This window comes from Agrilus planipennis, unplaced genomic scaffold (assembly GCF_000699045.2).
Source record: "Agrilus planipennis isolate EAB-ADULT unplaced genomic scaffold, Apla_2.0 scaffold80, whole genome shotgun sequence".
NCBI classification, from domain to species: domain Eukaryota; kingdom Metazoa; phylum Arthropoda; class Insecta; order Coleoptera; family Buprestidae; genus Agrilus; species Agrilus planipennis.
This window is the reverse complement of record NW_020438873.1, coordinates 662,198-688,082: the sequence shown is the minus strand read 5'-3', so window position 1 is coordinate 688,082 and position 25,885 is coordinate 662,198. Positions and strand designations below refer to the sequence as shown.

At 32.7% G+C, this 25,885-nt stretch overlaps 4 protein-coding genes and 1 long non-coding RNA gene across 7 annotated transcripts in view; 3 read left to right on the top strand and 2 right to left on the bottom strand.

The window, feature by feature from the left end:
• LOC108734805 overlaps window positions 1-10,356 on the top strand; it is a 110,418-nt gene extending 100,062 nt beyond the window's left edge. The window contains exons 5-6 of the mRNA XM_018466485.1: window positions 6,605-6,827; window positions 8,738-10,356. Coding sequence (XP_018321987.1) covers window positions 6,605-6,827; window positions 8,738-10,278 — 1,764 coding nt within the window. The 3' untranslated portion in view covers window positions 10,279-10,356. The remainder of the gene's footprint in view (window positions 1-6,604; window positions 6,828-8,737) is intronic.
• Window positions 10,357-12,855: 2,499 nt separating this feature from the next.
• On the bottom strand, window positions 12,856-17,525 carry LOC108734811 (vesicular inhibitory amino acid transporter). Its single transcript, XM_018466501.2, has 3 exons — window positions 16,707-17,525; window positions 16,204-16,570; window positions 12,856-15,498 (listed from the first exon to the last, which is right to left on the bottom strand). The coding sequence occupies exons 1-3, from the start codon at window positions 17,091-17,093 to the stop codon at window positions 14,681-14,683; spliced, it is 1,572 nt and encodes a 523-aa protein (XP_018322003.1). The 5' UTR covers window positions 17,094-17,525; the 3' UTR covers window positions 12,856-14,680.
• Window positions 17,526-18,517: 992 nt separating this feature from the next.
• LOC108734814 (protein FAM192A) lies at window positions 18,518-19,809 on the top strand. Of its 3 annotated transcripts, XM_018466504.1 has the most exons (4): window positions 18,518-18,589; window positions 18,679-18,801; window positions 18,855-18,953; window positions 19,015-19,809. In XM_018466504.1, exons 2-4 carry the CDS (start codon window positions 18,705-18,707, stop codon window positions 19,656-19,658), a joined length of 840 nt encoding a protein of 279 aa, XP_018322006.1. In that variant the 5' UTR covers window positions 18,518-18,589; window positions 18,679-18,704; the 3' UTR covers window positions 19,659-19,809. The 3 variants fall into 3 exon arrangements, with proteins under 3 accessions (XP_018322006.1, XP_018322008.1, XP_018322005.1); XM_018466506.1 differs by having other exon boundaries at window positions 18,538-18,801; window positions 18,855-18,957; window positions 19,015-19,205; XM_018466503.2 differs by having other exon boundaries at window positions 18,542-18,801.
• A 729-nt stretch (window positions 19,810-20,538) lies between these two features.
• On the bottom strand, window positions 20,539-22,837 carry LOC108734813 (nuclear inhibitor of protein phosphatase 1). Its single transcript, XM_018466502.2, has 4 exons — window positions 22,346-22,837; window positions 22,071-22,285; window positions 21,383-21,600; window positions 20,539-21,212 (listed from the first exon to the last, which is right to left on the bottom strand). Exons 1-4 carry the CDS (start codon window positions 22,372-22,374, stop codon window positions 20,670-20,672), a joined length of 1,005 nt encoding a protein of 334 aa, XP_018322004.1. The 5' UTR covers window positions 22,375-22,837; the 3' UTR covers window positions 20,539-20,669.
• Window positions 22,838-23,509: 672 nt separating this feature from the next.
• Window positions 23,510-25,540, top strand: LOC108734767. The gene is made up of 5 exons (XR_001937436.1): window positions 23,510-23,616; window positions 23,798-24,116; window positions 24,383-24,752; window positions 25,111-25,386; window positions 25,455-25,540. It is a non-coding gene; the product is annotated as an uncharacterized LOC108734767 (long non-coding RNA).
• The last annotated feature ends 345 nt before the right edge of the window (window positions 25,541-25,885 follow it).

The window sequence follows — 25,885 nt, the reverse complement described above, 5'->3', positions numbered from 1 at the left end:
GACTTTCAGGTAGGTTTAATTTATGGCTTTTAGGTAATTCTTTAAAATTTTAAAAATTATCTTTAAAAGTATGTTATTCCTTTTATAAATGTTCTGCATAGTAGAATCAGCGTTCCCATTAGTATAGCTCCTCCTGTGTTCTGTAATCCTTTGATTGAAGGATCTACCAGTTTGTCCCACATAGACTTGATTACAGTCCCCACATTCCAATAAATAAACTTTACTTTCGTTTCATTTAATTGATTATGGAGTTTTAACAAGTAAAGCCTTCTACCATTAATTATTAGGAATATAAAGTAACAAAAATTCAATTACCAAAATTTGTGATCCAACTACTCTATATTTCCAGCAATTTAATAAATAACGTCCATGTTGAAATAAAAGATTCGATTATCCAGTTTTAAAAGGATAATAATTAATGTCGTGGACGCAGCGTTACATAAAAAATAGGTCGAAATACTTATAAACGTACTAAATACAGTTTCCAAACATGTACTTACTTAATTATTATTTATGTAGGAACGTTAGTTACGCTACAAATGACATAGCAGCATGAAAATTGATAAATGATTTTATACCTCATTTTCGATAACCGGTAGAAATAATTTATGTACATACTTAAACAGTTTACTACTGCTTATTAAGAAATTACTTCTGTTGAAATTTCATTCATAACTATATGCAGGTACCAGAGAAATATGATCGAAAATTGGCTACTAAATTAAAACAGCATTTTTAAAGAAAACGAATTAAACGAAATATTAAATTAAATCGTTTTCTTCAATTATCCGTGATATTAAGTAATTTAAAAAGACATTTTTATGTCTTCCTTGCAGCGACTTTTTTTTAGTATTGGCAATTAAAAGTGAAGCAAAAATAATAGTTCTTTGCTTATTAACCTAGATTAATNAGATAATATATTTAGAAGCTTCTTATATCAATATTAGAGGACGTAATCGCAATTATCCATATCAATTCCAACATCGATTCATTGAAATGATGGTCGACAAAATCGATTATATGAAATAATTAGACCTATCTGCATATTTATATAATATATATAGTTACATTTAACATTAACGTTGAGAAGTACTAAATTACTGAAAATTTTTGTATTGTAGAGTGTTCTGTATTATTAGAATCCATAAACAATACAGTAGCAAATTCATTATTAATTTTGCACGTCACAAGTTTCGTGTTGACGAATTTTCAGAATATCACAGGATAGTACCTAAACCCTATTGAATTTTAAAAGGATTAAGATAATTAGTTTTATATAGTACCTCGTAAATAACTATACATAGGCAGTACGTCGCAATTTTTAGAAATCTGTTATTTATTGTGGGTTCATTCATTTTTAATTAATAGTGATTAAAGTAAACCCACGGCGTAGCTATTAACTGCTTGTTAAGGTACGTAAATAGATTTAAGTAGAATAATATATGCTTAGTCAACATTTTGTCGTAACAACTAGACATAGGTTACGATATTTTTGGGGTTTACTTTTCATATCTCAAAAGGAAAAAAGAACCTTTATAGGATTACTTATGTCTGTCTGTCGATGTCAAGACCCTTTTTCTCAGGAACGCGTGGAGATACCAAGTTGAAATTAATATCAAATAATCATGTTAGNAAAAAGAATATTGTTTTAATTGTAATATTGTAATTATACGTTTCGGGGGCTGATTTTTGGAGGAAACTTAAACCACACTCGGAAAAAACAGCAAAAATCTGCGAAACTCGATTCCCGTGACGGACATACCTGAGTTACTAGTAAAATTAATAAATAAGCGTACTCAGACAGCAGGTCGCCATCTGTAGATATTTTCTGTAAGTATATACTATGTGTAGGAACTGCTCTGGTAGAAGGACGGAGCTAATGGTGGACCCGGGTAAACCATAATTCAAGCATTGCAATTTCTGGTCAGTGTGCTAGGCCACCTTGAATAAACTTTACCCCACATAACACTATTTTACGGCGTTTTCATTTAATGATGCAAAATTATCTATTACTTAAGATCAAAGAAAGCCCGAGAGGTGGTGAAAAATGGCGCATATGAGAGAAAGTTAATATGCGGAATACTAATGTTACCACGAAACCTAACACGCTAGCGACAGGGCGAGTCAGAGAGGCGTCGGTGGTGATACTGTTAATTGGAAAAGCGACTCATCGGTGAGTCGCATTAACTTAATAATTTGCCGGCAGAACGACTCACCGGTGGATCGCTGTTGATGGTCTCATTTTCGGCACCTAAAAATGCAATAATTTTGAAATTACACCCTCAAGATATGGTGGCTGTATAAAAATTTATTATCAGCTTAAGAAATATTCGTTCAAAATGTGGTGTTACATGCGAATGATGAGGATACCGTGGATAGAGAAGGTTAGAAATGAAGAGGTATTAAAAAGAATAGATGAACAGAGGACTCTACGGAAGTCAATAAAAAATAGGTGAGATAAATTGGTAGGACACCTTCTCAGGCATGGAGGGCTAGTCAGAGACATATTAGAGACAGAAACAGGAGTTAGGACGAGTAGAGGTGGACCTATATTAGATTACTGTTCGCAAATTGTTGTGGGATGTTCTAGTTTTAGGAAAATGCGAAGATTAGCTAGGTATAGGAAGGAGTGGAGGTGTGTGTCCAAGCAGGTGTTTTGAGTTACTTGAAGCTTTAAATTTTTATTTTCACGGAACTCAAGACGTCTTTGGTTAAATGATTCTTAAACTCTACGAAACTGTGATCCCAAAAATAGCAAACGGTAGGAAATACATATTCGGACTAAAACATTATTTGTGTTTGCTTCCTAGGTGCGTAATACACTAATATTATCACCGAATTTAACGCGTTAGCGGGATACCAATACTTCTAATTGGAAATGCGGCTGCACTATCCGGCGTTAATATGTTAAGGGGTTTTGAGTTATGAGGTGTTATATGTATATTTATGGTTTACATTTTTATTTTTTCTCTGCAAAAAAGCTGGCGAGATGCCTCACTATTTGGTAGTTTCTCCAAATTACTAACCAAAAACGTATTTTTTATAATTTAGTGTTGATCATCGACAGCATTGGCCGAAAATTAGTATTGATAGATACATGAGTATGAGTAGCTACGTGTAACGAATCGCTAATTTCTGACCCATATAACTACCCATAGACTATAGTGCATTTGAGCAATTTCTTATAAGACTAGTTGACGCGATCATCTGGAAAAGTACAACACTTGTTACACACGCATGCGGTGCATTCTCGGGCAATGGTTTGTGTGCCGTTTCGGTACGATACGCATCGTTAAACAAAAGTGCATTTTAGTTTTAGCAACACACGCGCCCTTATGCATACATGTACCTATATTATAAACACTGGTAGATACACTTATTACATTTCTGCACACTATTAGCCACCGCAACGAGTCTATACCGCACTGCCCACTTTACCATTATAACCGATAACAATTAAAACGCATGTATTACCGATAAGGAGCAATCTCTTTAGCTAATGACCAACTTCGAGGTAAATTTGAATAAAACCGCTCTTTGTTCATACCCACGTATATAAACAACAGTTACGAAGTTGAATGGTTTTTACAAAACCCAACAATTTTTACGTCTATTCAGATGAAGTTCTGGATAAACATAAAATAAATATAATGTCTATTAGTACCTTTACAGACTAAGACAAGTCCCTGAAAGAGGGCAGCAGCTCTTTACGTACTCAGGGCGGCAGAGATAGGGGTAGGTGCAATATTTCACGAGTCGAAACGAGGAATATTAGGACAATGAGGCAAGTAGGGAAATTGGAAAAGTTGAAAGTTAAGATGAATAGATTAGAATTAGATATAGTAGGCATTAGTGATGTCCGTTGGACATCTGGAATAAAGACTTTAGAATAATACATATAGGATCAGTGGAAGGTAATTCGGGGGTTGGAATTGTAATGCGTAGGACAGCAGGACAAAGTTATTTACAAAAAGCGATAGCATAGTTATGGTTAAATTAAACTCAAAGCTGGTAAAAACGGTATTAATGCAGGCCTACATGCCTGCATCATCTTACACTGATGAAGATGAAGAAGCGGTTTGTGCAAATATAGAAGACGTGTTAAGTTTAGTGGAAGGGCAGGAAAACCTAATAGTTGTAATAGTGAAGGTAAAGGCGGTGCAATAGCAGGTTCTTTTGGATTAGGCAATAGAAATGATAGGAGAGATAGATTGATAGATTTTTGCGATAAACATAACTTAACCGTCGCAAGTACTTTATTCAACCAACACGTTAGAAGGCGCTATACGTGGAAGATGTCAGATGATTTAAGAAGATATCAGAAAATTAGCGCAGGATAAGAAAGAGTGGAGGTGCGTGTCCAACCAGTCTTAGGACTGACGACTTTATGATGATAATAATGTAATTAATTATTCTTTTACTATAAATAAAGATATTTTTGTGTAATAAACTATATAAAATCACTGCAAGTGCTTAGAGCTCTCTCTAGAATACTCTAAATGGTTTTAATATACTCAATAAATCCCCAGTGAAGGCAAATTTACATGTCTAACGCTCTCCATCCTTCCGGAACAGGAAAGAAATCGCGTCGTATTGACCAATGTACTACACCTGCATGCCTTGGTAGATATTCTTAAGGATATTAGAGAGTATTATTATTAGACTAAAAAAATCAGTTATCACAAAACTTGTGTTTTTGGAAAAAAATATTTGATCTTCCCATCTTAAAAGGTCATTTCTGAGTTTTCCCCATTATAAAATTATTCTGTCGACAACACAGTTGGTTAATGAGGTAAGAAACGTAACAAACAGTTACTATACTTTTGTGTTTTTTATTTTCAGGTTGGTTTTCTTTAACGAACGATAAAGGAGAAAAATGTGCCGTAACCCATACAACTATTCTGCAGCTTGTGAGAGATCAAGTGTGCGCTTTTTTAAGTGTACAATCTTTCTCAGGATATACAGCCAGTAACCATGATCCATTAGGTACGTAAAAAGCATTCAATTTGTACAACTGAAATTTTGTTAGTTAGGTTGTGTTAAAACAAAACTATTATACCTAAACATAAAGAATGGTTTCAACCACATCAAAATAGATTCAGTAGTTCTCAAAATATTAGATTCATTTGCATTTTACTTGGCTAGAAACAGCCACGCTATTTTAAAAACCAATCAGATTTTGGGGATGAAATCTTTACGAGCAACACAAAGTGTGAAATTTGCCAATACAATTTGTATTTTATTTTTACAAGTACAAGTGGATTCCATTAGCAATATCGTTGCACTTCGTTAAAATTTTTTTCACTGAATAAATAAACATTATTCGAATGATCAAAAGCATGATGCCAACTGTTCGTTCCCATTATTATTAATGTATTTCGTTGATTGCAGATAGCCGAACAGGGAAAACTCAATACTTAAAGACTCAGATTCGTGGCGGTCAAGTCTTTCAGCTCAGGGCTGTGTTCCAGCATCGCGACAAGTACGACGGAGGCAGGCATTCCACCAAGTCATCACGATTGTCACGATCTGCGAGAGATAAAGATTTGGCCAACCGTTATGCACAACTCATCGGCCAAAATAATCAGGTAAGTTCGCGACTGCAGAATTTCTCATTAGACGAACTGATGTCTACACCCAGAAGCATATACACTAGAATAAACTGTGTATGATGGAAACCACACATAATTACGCTGCAGCTCCGTATACCGTGAACGAACAACACATTCGCTTATGGAAACAAATACATATTTACAATTTACTTTAATTATTAACAATAAGTACCTCTTCTAATTTTCTTAAACGATGATTTACAAATCATAATAAATTGCAACAATTTTGCTTTCCCTTTCTTTCGATACTTAGGCATGTACATCTACGTAGAATAGAAGCATAACTACTTTTCATTACAGATTCACTTATTTTTGACATTTTCTGCAACATGTTTAGCAATAAAATGCACGTTTTATAAATATCATTTGCAATATTACGAACTACGGTTTGTCTCTATTCGTAAAAGGAATTTCCTCACGCTTGCGTAACAAAAAATGTGAATTTATTAGGACAGTGTAACTTTTCTCTGCCCGTTTATGTGAAACTTTTAATAATAACCACTGGTTTGGAACAGTTATGTTTAAAAATGGCACCAGAATTGGCCTCGAGCTTCTAATTTATATATTAAACGGTTTTATTTTTTGTTTACTGCTTCTGTGTACGCGCCCAAGTGCCACCAGTAACTTAGGAAAGTACCAGCATTTCAATTTCAAATTGACCGTTGCTCCTTTTTTATCACTTACTGCTGAATATAATACANTGAAGTAAGACAAGGGTCTTGTGCAACTGAATCAAAATAACAACTAAGTCGATATTATTACATATAATGCTTACAAGAGGCACCTTCGGTTTCGAGATGATTTGTGGAGATTGCCTATGGCGTGCTGATGAGATCAATTAAAATCGAATTCACGATTCACAATTAGCAATTTTAATAAAGTACTAACCAAGAAAAATTTGTTTTTATTAGTATAACTACATCACAACCTGCACTAGGTAATATTATATATGTTTGTGGACAAATAATTGCAAATTATTGTTATTTATTCAGGAATTCTACGTACCGTTAACAACGAAGGGAGAATTCTATGAAATTTATACTTCAATGAAGGCACGTCTTTGCTTCCCTGGAATGTTGGACAAAACGGGACCACTGGCTTTGGATAAAGACTGTTTATACAAGATAACCCATTTGCTTAGGAGGATAGCTCTTCCTGTAAAGGTTAAACTATTAGTTGGTCCTCTTCCTCAAGGAGTACCGAAGGAGTTTACAGGTTTGTTCCTTTTATATAATTTTCCATTAAAGAACGTTCTGAAAGGTGTTGGTACTAGTTGAATATATAAAAAGGTCATTTTCTACATCAACTTTGGGATACCATATATGTAGGGATATTTTTGTACTTTGGTATATAAATTGAAGGAAACGAAAGTAAAGTTTCAAAAATATATATTAATTTGTAGAATAAAGATTCGGGCAATAGGGCCGTGGTCTAAGTGAACTATTCTGTCCAGACGTTTCGTCGGCTACTGCGGCTAACATCTTCAGTGGTAGTGCTGCGTTGACAACGTGAACGTAGATTATATCTCGAAGTCTTGACAGCGACTGTCTATTATAGATTCCGGCCGTGAAAGCTTTCGTTCTTATAAGTATATGTATTAATTGTTCACAACAATTGTTTCACCATATCATGGGCTTCTTCAGGTGAAGATATTCTGATTAAAATTGTTACAAAATTAGCATAAATACTAAAAGTTTACAAATTTTATGGGTGGAAACAACGAAAGGGAGGGACAACGTAAGATATTAAGTTTTTGAAGACAAATTTAAATTTAATAATGGATTTTACATCAATTTGATCATTTAGTAAAATATTTAATTTATTGTATTTATTAATATAACGACTTTCAGGTAGGTTTAATTTATGGCTTTTAGGTAATTCTTTTAAATTTTAAAAATTATCTTTAAAAGTATGTTATTCCTTTTATAAATGTTCTGCATAGTAGAATCAGCGTTCCCATTAGTATAGCTCCTCCTGTGTTCTGTAATCCTTTGATTGAAGGATCTACCAGTTTGTCCCACATAGACTTGATTACAGTCCCCACATTCCAATAAATAAACTTTACTTTCGTTTCATTTAATTGATTATGGAGTTTTAACAAGTAAAGCCTTCTACCATTAATTATTAGGAATATAAAGTAACAAAAATTCAATTACCAAAATTTGTGATCCAACTACTCTATATTTCCAGCAATTTAATAAATAACGTCCATGTTGAAATAAAAGATTCGATTATCCAGTTTTAAAAGGATAATAATTAATGTCGTGGACGCAGCGTTACATAAAAAATAGGTCGAAATACTTATAAACGTACTAAATACAGTTTCCAAACATGTACTTACTTAATTATTATTTATGTAGGAACGTTAGTTACGCTACAAATGACATAGCAGCATGAAAATTGATAAATGATTTTATACCTCATTTTCGATAACCGGTAGAAATAATTTATGTACATACTTAAACAGTTTACTACTGCTTATTAAGAAATTACTTCTGTTGAAATTTCATTCATAACTATATGCAGGTACCAGAGAAATATGATCGAAAATTGGCTACTAAATTAAAACAGCATTTTTAAAGAAAACGAATTAAACGAAATATTAAATTAAATCGTTTTCTTCAATTATCCGTGATATTAAGTAATTTAAAAAGACATTTTTATGTCTTCCTTGCAGCGACTTTTTTTTAGTATTGGCAATTAAAAGTGAAGCAAAAATAATAGTTCTTTGCTTATTAACCTAGATTAATTTGACTAATCACTCTTTATGCTTTTAACTGAAAAATCAAATCGATAGAAAAAGTATTTCAGAGAAAAGTTAAAAGAATTTTCAAATGAAAATATTTTCCATCTTTCACTTAAATCTCAGGTCTTATTGTGCATAACATTGTGTTGAAAATTAAAAAAAGGATTCGGATTTAACATTAAACAGCAATCACTTTTCATTCTTATTAACTTTTTTAGTAACAATGCCAACCGGAGGCCCAAAAAATCTTCTTTTCTAAGTTTAAAACGTAAGAAGAAATGTTTTCTTAATAACAACTTGACACTGTAATGATCACAGTGAAAAAATATAGTTCTCACTGTTGAGGTATATATTTCTTAATTTTGACTAATGTTTGCAGATACGTTTATTTTGGAAAAGAAATTTCAAGAACCCCTTCTGGTAACATGCACCTTACCACTGCCAACGGAAGACGCAAAACATGAAATAAATTGTATAAACATGAATTCCGATGTTAAATTAACGAAATGTCGACTGGGATTCGACTCTGAAAATCGCTTATTTAAGTCCCAAAGGTTACAAGCAGCCCTCTCTTTTTGCCATAGAAATGTCGAATCGTGGTATCGGGAAGTTCGACTGGTTCCGAATATGGAAACCCAAAATTCTCACAGATGTCGAAGAAAAGACAACTGCCAAGGAAGCATGTGCAATCAGTGTAGACCACGAATACACGATTCCGATGAACACATTCAACAAATGAAGAACTACGCCAATACGGACTTTAGCGATAAACAAATTATTAGTAAAGAAGTACTAGAAAAATTCCCGAGGACGAAAAAATGGTACAAACACCTGAAGATATTCCAAGCGGGAAACGAAAATGTAAACAACGGAAAGTATGCCGATCTCAAAGATCCAATGGACGGAATGGAAAAAGTGAAAAGTATAGAACGATACAAAGACATGTCGAAACTTATTGAAGAAAAATTCGGAAAGAAAAGTTACAATCCTGTTAAAAAGTCAGCTAGTTTTATGTATTCCGGTAAGAGAATGGACTTGGAAGAAACTCAAGAAGAAGACGATAGCAACCCGTCTCTTCTAAAGTGTCAAAGTTTAGACTTCCAATTACAATCGCCAGAAGGGCAAAGATCGGAAAATTCCCACAGTAGAATAATTCGAAAACCATCAAATGCATCTTCAGATTCCCGAAGTGTGAGAAGCAACGATATTCAGCTGTGTATTCTGGAAGAAGAAAAACCAATCGTTCCATTAAAGGCACCGCACAGGCAATCCTTAAGAGATCTCAAGACCATGAATTTCCACATTACTGAAATCGCATTTGAAGACGCGCCTTTATCGCAGCAGCAGCCGAAACTGAAGAAAAACAAACCAGATTTAATTCCAACTTTAAAGAAAGAAAGCACCACCACTGAAAACTCATTTATTACAGATCGTCTTTGTACCGAGTTTCACGTTAAAACGAAAATCCAGAAGAAGAGCGGTAGCAAAAGTAATCTCCTAGATGGTAACGATGATTTTAGAAGTAGTGTGCGATTAGAAGATCAGAGATTAAAACTGCCAGTCAGTCGGAAACATAGCGAGCCAACACCTAAAAACGCCTTTACCAGATCAGTCCTTGTCCAGGTCCATGAAGAGTCCTTACCAAAACCCAAACCTCCTCGGACTACTGGAACGGTTGTTGTCGCTGATTACAGTCATGTGGCGGACGAAGTTGTCGAAAAGAATTCGGAAAAGGGCGCGGACGAGAATATTTATGCGGAAATTTGCGAAGATGAATGCAACAATTGTGATAATATAAGGAAGTGCGAATGTAAGAGAACTAAAAACTGTCCTGAATATTGCTACGTCAGACTAGGTTCGAACGGTGATAGTGTTAGTCAGTCGGACTCAGACGACGTTATTTATAACACGTTGAGATGAAACCTTTATTATAAATTAATATAATTATGATAGTAATAATCCGCGTTGAACGCTCAATTAAAATTTAAGAACGTGAAACTGCATGTAATTATGTAAATATTTATTACTTTTATTAAAATAAAGAAAGTATTTTATTAAAAGTATTATTTATCGTTCGTACAAATCTTTTAAGTAAAGAAGAGGTAAGTATCAATTCATTTAAAAATCATTCTCTAGCTGAGGATGGCCCTTCGGGATCGAAACACGTTTTAGGTAAGTACCTCAATTTAACCTTATCTCTCTTTAAGGAATAGGAATGTCCTTTATCTTTGAAAATAATACGAAAACCTTGAAAAACATTAATAAAAGGTAACTTTACATCCAACAAAAAAAAATATTGAAATAATTACAAATCTGAATTAGTACTGTTTTAATCCACAATAGATACGTGAGTTGAGTGATCAGGCACACGATTTAGTACGCAACTGCAATATTTTTGGTCAACAGTTAAGTCACTGGGAGCATGGAATCAGTTTACTTTTAGTGGCAAGCGAAAGCATATGTATTTATCGTGGGTGTATGTTCTAATATTGTACAGTGGATAGCGACTTATCTGTCTCTAACAAACAAGTAGGTCTTTTATCGTATGAAGATAACAGTGATCGTGAGGCCAAAAAACATTAGTAGAAAATGACATTAGCTTCAGTCAAAAAATAATTGAAATTATTGAAAATGTGAGTTAACATCGTACTGCTTTAATCAAAAACAAAAAAATATTAGTGAATTATGTTTTGTTAGCAAATAAACAATTAATGTTTTAAGATGTTTCACCCGCGGCTTCGCTCGCGTTGATGTCCTATATACGTGTCAAAGATTATCGACGACCACAAAAAACCATTTTTTTTTTCTATCCTTCGAGAACAATATTTTTTCTTTGGTAAAATATACCCTATGTCCCTTGACAAGGTATCTATATATAAAATTTCATGATAGGTTTTACTTGCAGCTTCGCTTGCATTGGTATCCTAAATATAAAGATCATCGACGACCACATAAAACTAATTATTTCTATCCCTCGGGAACAGTATCTTTTTTTCTGAATAAATGTACCCTTTGTCTTTTTCTGAACTCTTGGATTTGTGTGTACAAAATTTCATGATAGGTTTCACACGCGGCTTAGCTCGCAATGATATCCTAAAGACGTGTCAAAATCTTCGACGACTACATAAAACTAATTTTTCTATCTCTCGGTAACGGTATTTTTTTCTGGAAGAAAAGTATCCTATATCCTTTTGTAGACCCATGACATGTGTGTACAAAATTTCATAATGATGATCGGGGTGAAATGGTAGCAAATTAACACTCACATTCGTATTTATAATATTAGTTATGATAAGCAGTGAATTAATTATTATTTTTGGTTAATGAAATTCGGAAAAGCATTAGTTGGAATTCTGTGCTGCAATTGTACGACAACCTTAATATGGTAAGTTTATATTGTTCGCATTTGTTATTTTTATGTTATTTGTTATATTGACTAAAAATCCATCCCTACACGGTGCATGGTTGAGGATGACAACACCAACATTGAAGCGCCTTTAAAATAACATGCTTATATAGTTTTCCAATGATATGTATAGTGGTTCTTTTTATCACTAAAGATGACTGCAGCCGTGAAATGACTATAATGATGGCAAAACGCTCTCCAGAAGTCTGATAAAATTGGAATCGTATACAACATTTTAAAAGTGTATGTTTGGAGCGCAGCGTTGTATGGGTGCGAAATATGGACACTGGGCACGGCGGAAAAGAAAAGGTTAGAAGCGTTCGAATTGTGGTGTTATAGGCGAATGATGAGGATAACGAGGGTAGAAAAAGTTAGAAATGCAGAGGTATTAGAAAGAATAGGAGAAATCAATAATAAATAGGCGAGATAGTTTGGTAGGACACCTTCTCAGGCATGAAGATCTAGTCATAGACATATTAGAGGCAGAAATAGGAGTTAGGAGTTATTTGAAACAAATCCCTAGTAACCCCATGTAAATATAGCAATGGGAGTCAGCCGGCACAAAGAGCTTTTCTTATCTTCTGTTTACGTCCACGCAGATAGCAGCAAGTAGGTAGGTAAGCGTGTACGTTAAAATGGTTCAGTTACAAAGTGATATTCTGAGTAGAAACTGTCTTCAGGTAACTTTTGAATAAGTATGACTCCTAGATGCACATTTACTGTTAAATAAAGGTGCAAATCGTTTCAAAATTGAAAAATGGTGAAAATTGTATAGACGTGTCTGTATCTCTTCTTCTTTGCTTGTAACGACTTCCGGATATAACGACGAAATTACGGTAGTCCCTTCGTCGTCGTTATATTCGAAATCCACTGTAGTTAAGGATGTGGGTTGTTCTAGTTTTAGGGAAATGCGAAGTTTATCTGAGGATAGGAAAGAGTGGAGTCTTAAGACTGACGACCTTATGATGATGACAACATTTTGGGTCCTTTATTTTGTTTTATCGAATTGCTAATTCAACGACATTGAACTAGCGTTTACACGAACAATTAAAATGAAAAGAAAATGTTATCAACATGTATTTTTTCTTCTGCTGCACATTACAATACAGATATAACAACAATTTAATTCTACTAGTACTGATGTATGATCAATAAATGCTATTATTTTATGGTACTACCGTAGGATGCGTCCAATTTCACTGTTAATTAAGACTGAAAGATAAAGAAAAGCCCAAATATATGTGCTAATTAATTAATTTTCGAGCAAACATAGCCACCATTCGTAATAATTTACATATTTACTTACATAAAAAACGCGTGACTATATGCAATAATTTAATTTATATACAATAATCACATTTGACTAATACTGACTTATAATAACAATTTGTTAGTTATTGCTAACTGTAAATCCTGTGCAGTTTTTTATTCTGCAAATTGACGGTACCTTACGATGTTCTAAACAACACTAATAATATCGTATTATAAAGAGGCGTACTGACCTGAGCACTTGTGTATAGTCGTAAATTCGTTCAGATTGAACGAAATTTTATCGAAAGAAGTTTGTATTTTAGATGTCTAGATGTAATGAATATTACTGTTTTCGGTAGCTACTAGAACCCCTAAAAACGAATAATTGGAGCATACATTTTTTGCGTACAAGTTGTATTCGTACAAATGATTGTGTTTAAGTCAGTACGCACCTTAAGATACTACTAGAGGCTACTATTTAGTCAAATCTTTATAACTAATTTATTGTAACAACTTCACAACTACACACGCTTTAAAAATCTTGTTAAACGAACTATGTATTTTTGTAAAAGGTCTAAACATTCTTAAAATATTACAAGATATTTCAAATTTAGAATTTTAATTAAATCGAAGACGGATTAAATGAAGAAAACGATCTCTTTGGGTACATATTGGGTATTGATTTCAGCAGCAAATAAATAATAATCTTTATTATTAGAACAAACAGCTATAGGTAGGTACCACTAAATTTAACGTACTTATTCATTGTTCTGTTGAGGAGATTAACGATAAACTTAAAACTAAACCAAAATGAGAAATATTGGTATCTCCCTTCATTTGCATTATTAAAATAACAGTAACAATATTTTTATAATACCATTAATTAATCACTACCAATATTGTACTTATATACGTAACTTTAGTTCATTTTTATAATAATGCTTTTATGGAAGACATAGGATGTATTTGAGCACTTATTAAAAATTAGACCCAAGGGAACAAGGGGATGTGTTGTGGGTCAAATACATCGTATAAGAGCCTTAAATCTAACTCTGAATTTACAACAATATACATAATATATATTTTGTGTATATGAGGAGATAAATAAAAATTCTTTTAAAATATATTTCAATATTAATCTTCAGCTGTAGCCATATTATACTGATTAAATTTACCCTATTCTAGATAAAGTATTCCAAAAAGAAAACTTTACCACTGGAAGACTTCTTTTCTTTTAAGTATTGCATACAGGTAAAGTATTTTCTAAAATTATAGAATGTTACATTTTAAAGTTATTTTAAGCAAATCATTGATGCTTCTTCTCTTATCGTTTTCGTGGAAGAAATTAAATTAAATTAAAACTATTATTGTAGATAGCAGCTACTTCAAATAACAACAAAAAAAAAAAAAAAATAAATATATATATGTTCGTATAAGTAAAGAGATTGAGCACTTACAAAATAGTATCTATTATAAATCCGAAGCATGTAAAATTGAAAGGAAGCAGAAAAAATAATATTTATTTGTAAGCATGAATATACCGTAATTTATCCGCTATTCCAATTTATAATGGAAGACATTGATGTATTGTCAAGTAATTATGACTTCTAAGTGTATCTAGGTGCTTAGGTTGTATGTATTTTTTAATATAGACAAACCGCGTACTTAGAATGGTAGTCCGATTTCGAAGGCTTTGATCAAAGCGCTTCCAGAATCGTACATCCCTATGACTCCAAATAGGATACCCAATGCAATAATAAAATAATCAAACGCTATTCCTCTCGTGTCCAGCTCTTGACGTTTGAGTTTTAAATGGAAATAACACGGCCATATAAAACTCAACATCGTGCCCGTAAAGCTGCCGATAAAGCCCATTAAAATTGAAAAATGCGGAATAAAACACGCCATGAGTATTGTAAAAACAACTACACCGACTCTCCATGCAAGACCCCATACCTTGAGTTCTCCATCCAATTCCCATATGGAAGGAAATGGAGTTTTCGGGCGTCCTTTGAAGAGAATTCTTTCCAACAATTCGCATGCCGCATAGTACGGTAATGGATAACTTAAAAGGGCTTTTATTACTAAAAATACGTTAACGAGACCTTTGAAAAACGGAGAATGAAGGTTATTCGTAATAACTTGTTGGGTATCGTTCTGGAACGTCAAGAAGCAGACGTATCCAAACAGCGATTTGAATATCGCTGCCCAAATGTGAGACCAATCCAGCATCCACTGGAATTTCGAAGGATCTTCCATGTTTCCTTCCAAAGTTGGCAAGAATATTTGCGACGTGTATGAGAAAACGATGACCCCTAAACATATAGGGAAGTTTTCTAGGTCTAAAGTCCACTTGACCTTTCCCCAACCCCAATCAGCAATGTCCAGTAGACAATAACCCAATATAACAACGTTGATGACGATATGCGACATTGTACACCAAAATGACAATAGGCTGACGCTTTTTAAAGATTTTAAAAATCCTAAAAAAAAGTCAACATGTTACCACTACAATAATTACCTACCTAACATTTTCTTGTAGACGGAAATAATTAATTTTAATAAAACTAGTTCTTCCCCCCTGTCAGTCACTGCGAGCTCGAAACTGTTAGCACCACTGCTTCGAGTGGTGGAAATTCACTTTTGTGAACAATTTGTTTAATTAGTTTGTTTGTGTTAAACATTGTTTGAAAAACGTTTTGATTCTAATTGTTTATATTCATGCCCTTTAAAATAATTAGAGAGTAATAGTTGGACTATGCCCTGTGCTGACAGCACTCACAATTTTTTTTATATATATAATTGTAAAAAAAAAAGATTTCAGCTCTACGTTTATTCGTATTGTCAATAGTCAGCCATTTTTATTGCTCCACTATGACGTAGTGTCGGCCATCATTCTTTTCTAATTGTTGCTGTTGTCGGCCATCATTCTTTTTAATTGTTGCTGTTGTCGGCCATCATTCTTTTTCAATTGTTGTGTCATTGTCACTGATGTCGGCCATTATGGTTTTTTAATAGATGTATTGTAATCAATGGTTAAAATTTAAAAGAATTGTTTGTAAATAGGTATGCAACATATCGTACACTTCAGCATAAGAAATTGCTGATACTAACTTTCATTTACGTAATACTACTTTGCCCTGTTCTGACAGCACTTATAATTTCTTTTATATAAATATAATATTTACCTAGCGGAAGTAAAAATATTCCCACTACCATCATCCAGGATCTTGTATCGATAGCACCATCGGGGAAAGTGCCAATCATCATATCACCGCAAACAACGACGTACAAGATACAGGTCATTAGAAGTTCTATAATTTGTGCTGCATTTACAATTTTAGCTCCGTATTTTTTCCCGAAACATTCCCTCGCAATTGCCACGTATGAGTCGCGAACCCTCACTTGTTGACCGGATTGGGGATCAAACTCATACAGACATTCAACCAAAATTTTCCCAGTGTAACAGCAAATGTAAGCTACACCAACCATTGCCAAAATAGCCCAGTATCCACCCCTCATTACAGCGAATGGGAGTGACACGATAAACATGCCCTGAAACCAATATGAAAAATTAGTTTTCCAGAGAAACATCATCACTTTTTAATTATATCTGTGCATACAAGAAATGCAATCCTTACTATTAATTATTATCGTAATATTTATAGGCAAATAGTACGCCATTACTTACTTGAATAGCGTTCGTAACATTCCATGCGGCCTGATATTCATTAATTTTTATGTCTGTTTTTCCTTCTATAAAATCATCCTCTGATATGTCCATTGAAGAGAATGTTGACTGCCTTTTTTCAAAATTGCCAGCGCCACTTTGGTACCCTTGAAGAAAAGGGTTCGTGGGGTTTGTTGCAATATCAGAATTGGTATTAACGTTGTCCATTTCTTGCTGTTCCGAAAAGGAGTGGGAAGAAGTTGTGTGGTTTATTTGGGCGAAGTGAACTTTTTCGCCCTTTGGAGAGGGTGATGGTTTTTTCTCTGGCAACTGCTGCCGGAGGGTCTGCCAAGCAACATTCATTGCTGCCTGCACATGTGGTATTTGGAAGCTCCCGAATTTCGACATCTTTAACAACTTATATAGTAGTCAATAGACCAAGGAAGACAGTTGATTTAATAATTTTATCAAACAAATATATCGATTTTAATTTGGTTTACCATATTCACGCGTTATTTTTACTGGAAGACGTTTTTTTAGAAAAGTTTTACCACTGCTAATTATATAGATAATAGGTATACTATATCACATCGCTTTTTCGACACTTATAACACGTAATTACTACAATAATCGCTTATATAAATCGCTGTTCACAATGTACCTAATCATCGAAAGAAAATCAATAATCCCGAAATTTAGAAACAAGTACTAAGAATTATAATGAATTGCACTTTATTTAAATGTCGTTAATATTGAACTTCTATTTATTGAAAAGCATTTTAAACACTAAAGACAATTTTCAGGAAACCAAATTTTATTAAAATAAAAATTAAATTTCGGTAATCGCCATTCTGGCGACGACTCATTTGCGCTCAACTGGTACAGCGTCAGCATCCCTCGAACGTCCCGACGGACGCACAGGACCGCATTAGCAGTTTTTTAAACAGAAAGCGTTTACTCTCTTACGAACTGTTTAGCTGTAAATCGAAGTTTGTAATAAGTGCACAAATCAAAGAATAATAGACAAGTTTGTGTCTTTTCGTCTCTTTCCTTTGATTTTTAAAAATTTTGTACAGGTGCGCAAAAATAAAAAGCTTACTTAATAAAATTAATAGCAAATTAATTATAATTTTTTGTATACACGTATATATAGACAGGCGGATTACTTCTTGAAGTTCTTTTGTCTTTAAAAAATTGATAACAATTTAAAAGTTTAAAAATGAGAAAATTACTGAAATTTGTTGTAACATTACAATCATTATCATCGTAACGTCTTTAACCCGATGACCGGTTAGGCACGCATCTTCAGTTCATTACTTCTAATAAAAATAAAAAAAAATTACAGCATACAACTAAAATTTGGAACATCAACAAGTACAATCCGGTCCTGTACAAGGATTCAAGAAAACAACACAGTTATTGATCGTATAATATGCATTTTATGTTTTGCAAGAAAAAGGACAGATTTATTTTTTATTATTTGATCGTAATCATTACGAAAAAGATTGGAATCATAAAGGAAAAGAAGCTGTGAAAGGTTTCTTTGCATGGTCCATTATATACATACCATCATGTTTATCAGGGAATGAAAATAAAGAGAATTTTGTCTTGATAATTTTGATATCAAACGATAGTAATATGAAGAGTATTTGATGCACTAATTACAGTAAATCATTAATTATAAACATTACTATCGTACTATGAGTTTTAAAAATATTAAATATGACCTGCTTAATGCTTAAATTTTAAAAAACTACGTTTTCCGAAAAGCTAAATCTGAGACACTATTACATGCTACTACAGTCACAACTGTTATCTGTGATCATAATTATTTCATGGCTATGGTCAATGGTATGTCATATGCATTGACGTTTTGAGTAAAGATTATTTTGTCGACGCTGACTGTAAATAGTTTTTTTTAATTAATTATATACTGTAATTGTGCCTTTTGCTTAGGATTTTTCATTTCGTTCTTTTCTTAATTATTCTGCAGAGCAGCAGTTGAGGATAAAAGACAAAATGAGTTCTGGTTTTATAACAGAAACTGAAATAGAAGCAGCCAAAAAGAAACGACAAGAAGATTGGGAACGAGTTAGAAAAGCAGATGATCCCCTAGGTAAAATACCAATAAATTATTATTAAAGACAATTATGCATGTTTGGTTTCTAGAGGCTCCAGAGCCGACATACGATTCAAGAAGTTTATATGAAAGACTTCAGGAACAAAAACAAAAGAGGGATTTGGAATATGAGGAAGCTCATAAACTAAGTGAGTAGGTATTTTTAAAAACATAAATTATTTTAGTTAATTACTTTCTTGAACGTTACAGAAAACATGATTAAAGGGCTGGATGATGATGAAATTGAGTTTCTTGATTTAGTTGATAAAACTAAAATGGCTGTTGATAGAAGAAAGATGATTGAAGAGGAAAAGGAATTGAATGATTATCGTAATCGAGTGGCAAGTCTTAACGAAGAAAACGTAGAAAAAAAGAAACAAACTGACACAACAACCACTAAGTCAAAAACACAACCATGTAACAGAACATCACAAACAAAATTGCTAAAAGGAGCTGTTGTAGCAAAATCTTCTGCAGTTAAACATAAGCTTAGTGATAGTGAATCTAAAGTATCAAATGCAGATATTGATATTAAGGAGGAATCTGAATGTAAAAAAATTAAAAGTGAATCTTCTGAAGATAAATCCTGTGATAATTCAGATAAAAATGTTGCATCTTCATTACACTCATCAAGAAAAAGAAAGCTAATAGCAAACAGCACAAAGAACTGTTTAATTAATAAAGCAAGTCATGGACATAACTCAGTCATGAAATGTATTGGTGTTTTGCCAGGAATGGGCTATTACAGTGCTTCATCTTCAGAAGAAAGTTCAGATTCAGATCATGAAATAAAATTAACTGATATTATACATAAACCGGAAAAAAAGGAAAAAGAGCCACAGCAACAACAATAGATCTACCAAAAGGTAATTGCTATGGTAAATAATTGTACTGGTTAATTTTTATTGCCATTGATTCCCATCCAAACTTACTTAATAAAGTAAATATGTAATATATTTTTAATTGGCAAGAATGTTTAATGTTTAATAAAATTACCAAGAGACATTTGGAATCTTGATTTCCTAAATTTGTGTAACACTCGAGAAAACAGTATTACAGTAAACTGAACATTTTTAAAAGAAAGTACTCTAAAAAATGTGTTACATACAAATATTTAAACTTTGCGTCTTTAAATCTTGTGCGCAAGTTACTGAAGGCAGTATTTCCTGTAAATATTATTGAAATATAAAGAAAAATTGAACAATGATGAAACTACATAGTTATTTTAATTTCATTGATGGATGTTAAACTGTTGCCACTTTCTAGTTTTCTTGAGTCGTAATTGGAAACATTTTTGCAGATTTAAACAAACAAATGATAAAAGAAAAAGTAGCATTTTTCCTCATGAAAAACGTAACAAATTGTCTAAAATATAGGCTAATACATAAATAAAGCACTGAAACTCAAAATATATGTAAAGAATATAAAAACCTAAAACGCGTTTCAGTCCCAACATTCTCAATTAATCTCTTGACCATCAACAATTACTCCTTTTGATTTGCTTTTGGGAGGTAAATAAGTTTTTGTACAAAAAACATGAAACTTATTAGTTAGTAGTAGGGTAGTTCACTTTTAGAACTGAACTACAACTTGACAAATCAGAGTTTTAGAAATTATATGTTTTAATTTTTCTTGTTTCACAAAATTGAAAGAATAGAAACTTGATGATAATTAAAGGGATAAACAGTCTTAACGAATGGGCACACATAATCAACTATATGAAACAAGAAAACAAAAAATTAAAAATTTTATTTGTCTAATTTAAATTATGCAGACAGTAAAATCAAAACAAATAGTTGCAGAACATAATCATCCACAATATAAAAATCATTAAATATTAATTACTTCTATTAGAAATTACTTCATTAAACAAGCAATGATTGAGTAGGTTTCTTTCCAGGCCATGCTTCTTTTGCATATTTCTTCTTTTTCGGTTCTAACGAGTCATTCGATGGTACTGAGGGCGTCACTAATGACGTGGTTTGTTTCGTGTAGTTTTGTTCCATATCTACGTCAGGTGCAGGGTTTGGAAGCACAATTCCCAACTTCGAAGTTAATGAAGTGTACATTCCAATACCACTGGAAGTTACAGTTTGCTCGGGAGGCAAATCGTGGTACAATTGCGGCATGGTTGTATGAATGCTTCGAGGAATTTTAAAATCAGTATTATTGAGACCCATATTGTCAAACCGTGATCGTTTTTGGGATGACGGAACAACTGTGGATTGAATTAAGTTTCTAAATTTTCCAACGTTTGGATCAACATCTTCTGGATTGATTACTTCCTCGTCCTCATTGAAACTGACCATCTTTTTCTTTCGTTTTCTACTATTTCGTTTATCAGTGTCATCTGTTATACCCAACATTGATATTCTCCTATTATGGGCAGTGTTAAACTCGGTCAGATTCTAAAATTTATTTAAGAAAATTTTCATACCTAAGGTTTGATATAAAATATAAACCATGTATTATTTATGTCCTATACTAATCGACGTTTTAATTTGTTATATGAGAAAAGTTACAAATTATTTAAAATGCACAATTTTATTATATAAAATTGTTCAAACTCTTATCTTACATCTAATTCAGTTTCAGTTTCTGGAAGGCCAAGCAAACCTCCTTCTCCTTCCTCTCCTACTTTTTCAATTTCATCAATAATTGGTCTTATACCTGTCTGTGGTCTCTCTCTTATAATGTACATTCTAGTAGATGCCCCAAAATGAAAATTAGATCCAATAGGTAATTGAGTAGGTTTATAACTCTCTAATCGTAATGAACCAATAAATGTTCCATGGGCTTTAAAAAAAGCAATTTAGTAAACAAGCGTCGTTAAATGATTACATTTGCATTGGTATTCATTTTCAATTTTCAAAATATAAACAGTTAATATATCATTTCACTTTTTTGAAAACACTGATTTGATCAAGCTATTAAATGATATTTTAAATATAACAAGTGTAAATCCTGTAATAGTAAAGTATTCATCTGTTTTTAATCTTGTTTGGCAGGCAATATATTATTGAAGAATATTTTGCTTACATGTAGGAAGATAGCAGGTCCAAAATTATTTAAGAATTTATTACCCATTTTCTTCTTGCTGTTAATTGGTCAGATAGATATCCTTTACCAAAAACTTTGCCTGTGCCGAACAATATTTAAATGTTCTCAAAAATCAATAATACTAAGGTACTTCCATGCACATACACAATGATGTACACTAGAATACCAATGCTTCTATTGTTTTTGGATAAAAACAGGATACTCACTGCTTCCTAGGTCAACCAAGAAAGGTCTGTTTAAAATCTTATGATAAACTAAAGCAGCATGCACACGGGAACACGAAGCATGGTCTATACAAAAATCGTTCATTTGAGAATTACGTCCAAATAAATAGCATTTCTTTTCATCAATCATAAGTTTCTGTATCAATTTTTCTCCTTTTAATACATCCAAGTGCAGGCCAACTGGTGGCTTGCCTGCCCTAAAACACCATATACATATTTTACTGTGTATAACACAAACATTTAAAAGTATTTATTACCAACTTGGAACTTCATAGTGATTAGCCATTTTAAAGGTAACAGCACTCTTGAATTGACTATTTCTTCACCTTTAAATAATCTAATAATCGTTTTAAAACATTCTAAAAGGCCATTTTTTTGACAGCTGTATAATATCAAGCACATCTGTTCTGCAACAGATTATTAATTGAAATCAGTTTTTATAAGTACATCTCTTCAATTTGCTGTTTATAATTAACGTTGTTGTGAATAAATCACTGGGTTGCAATATAAGAATTATGTACATCAAACAGTTGATTTCACGACGAGTAAATAAACATTTCAGATGCTTATGTGCTAACTGATCATAACTTTCACATTTATTTTTTTTTAATTAACGTGGATGTTGTTGATAAATAGTCAGGTTTTACGATAAAATTCGTATAATTTTTCAGCAAATTATACACAAAACAACAATTTAATAGGTTATATAAAATAATTTAAGTAGAATTAATTTAACCCATAGACAAAAGATATGTAAAACCACAGACATATATTAATTTAACTGGAATTAATTTACCACATAGACAAAAGATATGTAAAACCATAGACATATATTAAACGTCGATGTGTAAAACAAAATGAGCTTAACGAGGACCATAGAGGACCATTATGTACGTTTTCTGCTTTTTTTATATTATCTTTATTTGCTGTGTTTTACTTAATAAGTAGAATTGAATCAACAGCAGCACAATGTGCATTTCATCTGTCGTAATAAACATGATTTCATACCATTTAATGATTTATTTTTTTCGAATCAGTTAAAAGTTGGTTCAAGTGGGACATCTTCAGCCACAAAAAAAGTTGTTTTTATTGATATTTTTAGATTTAAAAAAAATGTTCTAAAAACATTTCGGTTTAGTTTATTTATGCTAAAAACTGTTATTTTACAATTTTGTTTCGTTATTTTCGGAAAAAAAGAACGACCCACGTATAGCTACATCCGAATCGGTCATTTTTTAAGCAGAAGTAAAAATTATATTGTATTATTATTTTAAAATCATATAATAAAAGGCATTAGTTGTCTTATAGGAATGAAACTACGATTACAATATGATTTCCATGACGAATAACAAAATTAATAATTTATTTTTACGACTGTTAGTGGGAAATTGATGAACTAAAAGACAATCGACTTCTCTATCATGTCTCTACGGAACACTTCCGCCCTGGCGTGACTTGACTTGACGCAGATTTTCGAGGAGTCGCCATTAACGTTTTTGCAGTTCATGTTCGGAAATGGCACCTGAAGGTATTTAATCTTAATTCGTTATTCTGTTTTGATTTAAGCATGAGAAGTTTATTTGTGTATATATTTGGATATATAAATGAAAAATATTCCTCAAAAATATCCTGCCTTTAAAAATCCTAATTTCTACTGAAATTATTATTCTATACATTGAATTTTAATGGCTCTTCTTTTTTTTCAACAGTATAGTCAAACCTATACTGGTCAAACCCTGGACGATAAGATAACATCCTTGGATTAGAAAGACAAATTACTCATATACAGATGTAGCTGTGGCAGGCAGACTGTAATTCTTATTTCCGAGGATGCTTTTAATGAGCTGGGCGAAAATTTCTGAAGGCATAGGATATTAACAATGGTAATATTCATTCAACAGGTATGATTTAAGCATAATAAGTGAAAATGGAGACAAATGAGAAGGAATCGAAGTATGATGAAGTGAAGTCTGGTTCATGGTTTCTTCCCTTGGAGTTGCTAAAGGAAGGATTTATGACAATAAACTGGTATGTAACAGATCAATTAAAAATTATAAATGAGGTCCCAGAAACTTCAATTTCTTAAATTTTTGTAATATATTTTTATTAGACAATTTTTAAACAGCTTTTAAGAAATGGCAGAAGCAGAACAGAAGAATTAATGTGAAATCCACCTTTCCTTCAGTGTGAAAGTTATTTTCTTAACTATACAGCTACATCAGCACATTAAAATATAACTGATTTACTTGTTTTAAAACTTATAATTAATTACATTTTCTTGTCCGTCTCTATAGATTGCCCAACAAAGGAGATGGATATAGATAAGTTGATGTTCGGGCCGTGGTTGACTGAAAAACTCTTGAAAATGTTCACCACAGTTGTGGATGAAACGTCGGGAAAACATCTCAACAGACTACGGCTCATCTGCCTGGACTACAACTCGCCTATATTCGACGCCGAGCGTGAGAGTCTACAATCAACATTAAATGAGATGGAGTTACAATTAATTTTGATGCTACTGAAACCACCACTGCTTTTGATGTCTTCACATAATGCAGTTAATTTTGGACCTGTGAAAGAGAAGCAACTGGAAATTGGAAACCTTTGAAACAACAGATTTGTTTGCAGTGGTAGTCCTCGTGGATTTGGTTGCAGTTGATTAAGGTGAGAATGCGTGACATAATATTAATTGCTCTTTATTGTTAATCTTTATTGCATTTCTTAATAATTTTTGCCCACAGTATAAATTTAGGTTAAAGTGAATCTATAGCATTTTAATAATTATCTATTGTTCTCAGCAGAAATTGAGGTTATTATGCTTTTGTGGTGTTGCCCTTAACAAATATCTATTGTCCACGCTTTAAATTGAAATAGTTCATCTATGATGTCTATGATCTATGTCAGTTGTCGCCATTTTATGATTCAGATACTTTACTTGCTTGTTGCTCCATATTTTTAGCTGTGTTAATGCTTAATCCTCAAGTAATGGTTTAATTAATATTGTTTTTGTCAATTTCTGCAGATTGCCCAGCAAACGAGAGAATTACAATTCAGTTTGGTCCTACTGAAACAAGTAATGTCTACATGGGTGTGGTCTTTCATGGATTTTCTTGATTTGCTGATTTTGTCTTCGCCTTGCAACATTATGCGGTTAATTTTCAATCGACGAGTGAGAGCAACTGGAGATTTATTCAAGTTCCAGTGAAACAACATATTTTCTGCTATGATATTCCTCCCGGATTTGGTTTCCTTTTCACGCATGCAAACTTTGGAATGTTACAGTCTACAGTTAATTAAGGTGAGAATACTTGATATAATTAATTTTAATTGCTCATTATTAATCTGTTACCACCGTATCTGTTTCAGATCGACGTTGGAGAAGACAGATGACCCCATGGTTAAAATAGTTCTTTATCTTGCATGCTCTATTTAGTAGAATTCATTAAGTCAATTTTATTCAAATTAATTTTTTATTTTGCATGTTTGTTTTGTAGTTGAATTAGTTTTTATTTTGCATGCTTATTTTTGTTCATTTTATTTGAAGTAATTGTTGATTGTAGATGTTTTTTTTTTTTTTTGTATGTAGTAGTAGTGTAGTAGTAGAAATAACACGTTTAGTAGTTGTAGTATAGTCTAACCTTGCTTACCTCTTCGCTTAGCTTACTGCATATTCTTCCTAATTTGCTTTGCATTTACCCTACGAGTTCTACATGATTCAACGTTTCGTTATCGTGTGTGTTTCTTCTCACCCTTGTGGAATTAGGGAGGGCCTCCCCGAACGACTTCCCTTGGGCTTA

Coding starts and splice junctions, on each gene's coding strand:
- LOC108734811 (XM_018466501.2), bottom strand. CDS start 17,093: ATGTCGAAATTCGGGAGCTTCCAAATACCACATGTGCAGGCAGCAATG. Junction 16,571..16,706: donor ATGTTACGAACGCTATTCAA/GTAAGTAATGGC, acceptor TATTGGTTTCAG/GGCATGTTTATCGTGTCACT. Junction 15,499..16,203: donor AATATTTTTACTTCCGCTAG/GTAAATATTATA, acceptor ACTTTTTTTTAG/GATTTTTAAAATCTTTAAAA.
- LOC108734814 (XM_018466504.1), top strand. CDS start 18,705: ATGAGTTCTGGTTTTATAACAGAAACTGAAATAGAAGCAGCCAAAAAG. Junction 18,802..18,854: donor AAAAGCAGATGATCCCCTAG/GTAAAATACCAA, acceptor TTTGGTTTCTAG/AGGCTCCAGAGCCGACATAC. Junction 18,954..19,014: donor TGAGGAAGCTCATAAACTAA/GTGAGTAGGTAT, acceptor TGAACGTTACAG/AAAACATGATTAAAGGGCTG.
- LOC108734813 (XM_018466502.2), bottom strand. CDS start 22,374: ATGGCTAATCACTATGAAGTTCCAAGTTG. Junction 22,286..22,345: donor CACTATGAAGTTCCAAGTTG/GTAATAAATACT, acceptor ATGGTGTTTTAG/GGCAGGCAAGCCACCAGTTG. Junction 21,601..22,070: donor CTTGGTTGACCTAGGAAGCA/GTGAGTATCCTG, acceptor CTTTTTTTAAAG/CCCATGGAACATTTATTGGT.